This window comes from Pinus tabuliformis, chromosome X, assembly GCF_031772625.1.
Source record: "Pinus tabuliformis cultivar Carrire ecotype Pingquan chromosome X, CPIR1, whole genome shotgun sequence".
Taxonomy (NCBI): Eukaryota; Viridiplantae; Streptophyta; class Pinopsida; order Pinales; family Pinaceae; genus Pinus; species Pinus tabuliformis.
In genome coordinates, this window is record NC_142308.1 from 388,716,663 (window position 1) to 388,720,078 (window position 3,416).

General features: G+C 45.0%; 1 protein-coding gene across 1 annotated transcript; it reads right to left on the minus strand.

The window, feature by feature from the left end:
* Positions 1–923: 923 nt before the first annotated feature.
* Positions 924–3,124, minus strand: LOC149140169 (uncharacterized). The gene is made up of 2 exons (XM_089450915.1): positions 2,475–3,124; positions 924–1,851 (listed from the first exon to the last, which is right to left on the minus strand). Exons 1-2 carry the CDS (start codon positions 3,122–3,124, stop codon positions 924–926), a joined length of 1,578 nt encoding a protein of 525 aa, XP_089307041.1.
* Between the last annotated feature and the right edge of the window lie 292 nt (positions 3,125–3,416).

Consider the following 3,416-nt stretch of genomic DNA (forward strand, 5'->3'; position numbering starts at 1 on the left):
TTAATATCATCCAAAATGTTGCTGAGAGTGTGTGTGTGGCAAACAGTAATATTGTTGAACCAATCAATGACAATCTTCGAATCTCCATATATATGAATATGCATGCAATTGTGCCCCAATGCAAAATGCAAGAGATGACGGAGGGTGATAATCTCAGCAAAATTATTTGTGCCAGCTCCCAACCCCAGTTTTGCTTTGTAGAAATGTTGATCATTGATGAATAGTAGAAAACCTCCCCCACAGCCCTGCTGTTGGGCTGCGCCATCGAAGAAAGCCCATGGGGTGCTATGATCTATATGTGGAGGGTCACGGGGTCTTCGAACCTTAGGCTGCAGCGGCTCAGGCGTCTCATTATAGGCCGATATGATTTTGGCAATAAGATGCGGCCAGTGTACAGGTTTATCTTCGAAGATCATTCGGTTTCGTGCAAGCCATAGGTACCAACAAATAATGATAGGCAGGCTTTGGAGTTTGGAGTTTTTGTGATGGTAAAACCAAGTTTCCCAGGTTCGATTAATATCATCGCCCTCCCATTTGCCGGTGTGTTGTATAGTGGATGATATAGATTGCCATAAAGACGTTAACGCAGAATAGTTTAAGAACAAATGAACGCTCGTTTCGGAGGTATGTTTGCACAGGGTGCACCAGGTTGGTCCATAGACTGCACGACGCATGAGATATTCCCCAGTAGGGACAACACCCTTTAAGATACACCAGAAAAATAGCTTCTGCCTGGGGGGAGTGGTGAGTTTCCAAATAGAGTTCCACCAAAAAGAGATTGTGTCTGGAACCTTATGCGATATCAGAGTGTGGTAGCCAGCCTTTGGGGTGTATGCTCCGTTCTCCGAATGATACCATACGAGCTCGTCCTGCCCTTGTTTGATCCTTATATGCGATTCTGATAATGCATTGATATATGCCAATCAATCCTGATGCCAGAGTGGTGGTTTATTGATCTGAATTGCATTTTTCCAACGCTGTTCAAAAATGGAAGTGTTTTGTGGATCAGCAATGTCAGCCATAACTTTAATCCCCTGTGTGTGAAGATGTCGGATGAGGCCTTCAGGAAGAATGTGCCTACCGCCGCTTCCATTCCAAGGATCCAAACCAATACGAGCCTGTGTTCCATCATTGATTTTCCATACCAGATTATCCCTGATAAGTGTCATAGAGTTAAGAAGCGCTTTCCAAACGGATGATATACCAGATTTAGGCCAGGTAGGGAGGCGAATCCAATCCAAGATATGGAGAGGCCAGATATATTTGTGATAAGAGATATTGGTCCAAAGGTTGTTCCCAGTGAGTAAGGTCCACCCCATTTTAGCTGCAAGGGCTTGCGCGAAAGTAGGGAGATCTTTTAGACCCCATCCACCCCATTTCTTTGGAGTAGCGATCTTCTTCCATCCAACCCAAGCAAATATGCGCTTTTCCTGATTCCCATTCCACAGGTATCTATTGCAAGTTTGCTGTAGCCTGGTCAAGATGTTGCGCGGGATCCAGGCTAATGCCATCCAAAAGACCGGGGTAGCTTCCAGGACAGCTTTTACCAGAACGAGTCTACTTGCTCTTGAGAGATATCGATGGCTCCAGATATTGAGGTGCTTCTCTAATTTTGCGACTAGCCAGACCCAATCCGCAATCTTTGAGCTGATAGGCTTGATCCAGAAACCCAAATATTTGAGGCCGATGTCTAAGGGATGGATGCTGTAAGGAAACAACTGTTGGGCCAGGAGGGATTCATGGATAGAAGTTCTAGAGAGAATAATGGAGGATTTTGAATGGTTGGCAAGCATCCCCGTGGCGGATGAGAAAAGAGTGATAATGTTCGAGAAAGAACGGGAGTCTCGAATACTGCCATCAAGGAAGATCATGAAGTCATCCACAAAAAGAAGGTGGGTGAGGAAGCAGTCGTCTGTTATTTTGAGTCCACTAAAATCCCCATTTCTCTTAGCAGAGTTTATTACGCAGCTCAGTCCATCCATGACAATTAGGAAAAGAAGGGGAGACAGAGGACAACCTTGTCTAAGACCACGTTCAGAATGAAAAAATTGGGATGCAGATCCATTAATCAGAACACTGAAGGTGGGAGTGGTGATGCAAGCCATAATCCAAGTGATGAATTATGAGGGAACCCCAGGTGGATGAGAAGCATCTTGAGATAGAGCCAACTGACCCGGTCGAATGCCTTAGCTAAATCAATCTTTAAGATGATGGCTTTGTGATGCTTGGTCCAGATAGTGTGAAAGGCTTCTTGAGCAGCACCAATGGCTTCATGAATCTGACGTTGTTCCAGGAAAGCAAACTGTTGAGGAGCGATATGACGGGACATAATAGGACGGATGCGATTAGCAATGATTTTGGAAATGATCTTGTAGAGCACATTGCAGAGGGAGATGGGGCGGTAATCATCAAATGAGGAAGGAGTATCATATTTGGGGATCAGAGCTATGAAAGTTGAATTGATGGCATTGTACAGGGTCCCGGACACCCGACATTCCTCTACAACCCTTAGTAGATCATTGCTAATCAGCTCATAGAAGGCAATGTAAAATTCGATGGTCCATCCTTCCGGCCCCGGGCTGCGATCCTTCTTGAACCATTTTATGGTGTTTTCAAGTTCCTCAGGAGTCACTGGATTGAAAAGGTTCTCCGCTTCTTCTTCATTTACAAACCTGGGGAAATGACCAGCAATGTTGATGATATCTGCAATAGTAGAGCCCGAGGGTTGCTTGTAGAGGTTCCTGAAGTGGGATGATCCCAACTGTGAGAGCTTGGAGAAAGTGTCTGCCACTCCACCCTCTGGCAGAGGGAGGTTCCATATAGTATTTTTAACCTTCCTGCCTTTAGCATAATTGTGAAAGAAGTGGGTATTGTCATCTCCGGCCTTAAGCCATGTTGCTCTGCTGCGAAGTCGAATAGATTCTTCTCGCTCCCTTAATATTTTTTGCTTCTGATTTTCAAGTTCCACCAAGTGGGCTTTATCTTCAGCTGTGGTAAAGCCCAGACCTCTTTCATCTGAAAGTGAGGATAGTTCGGATTCTATGAGCATAAGAGCTGAGTTCTCCTTTTGGTGTTTTTCTCTGGCCCATTCGATAGTGTGATGCTTGAGCTGCGATAGGTTCATGCAGAAGCCTTTTGCCAGAGTGTCTGTTCTATCAATCGGATTGTGGATCCAGAAGTCCTTAACGAGCTTGATGTAGGAGGGATCCTGTAACCAACCATGGTTGAACTTGAAGGGGGCTTTTGGTTTTTTTTTTGGCCCCGTAATCTCCAAATAGATAGGTTAATGGTCAGATATTCCCCCGGAACCAACCCATTGTTTGTAGTGATGAAGCTGTTGAAATAGAGTGCCTTTCATAATGAATCTATCGAGTCTGCGCGCCAGGGCAGCTTCACCAATTCTTCTGTTCCTCCAG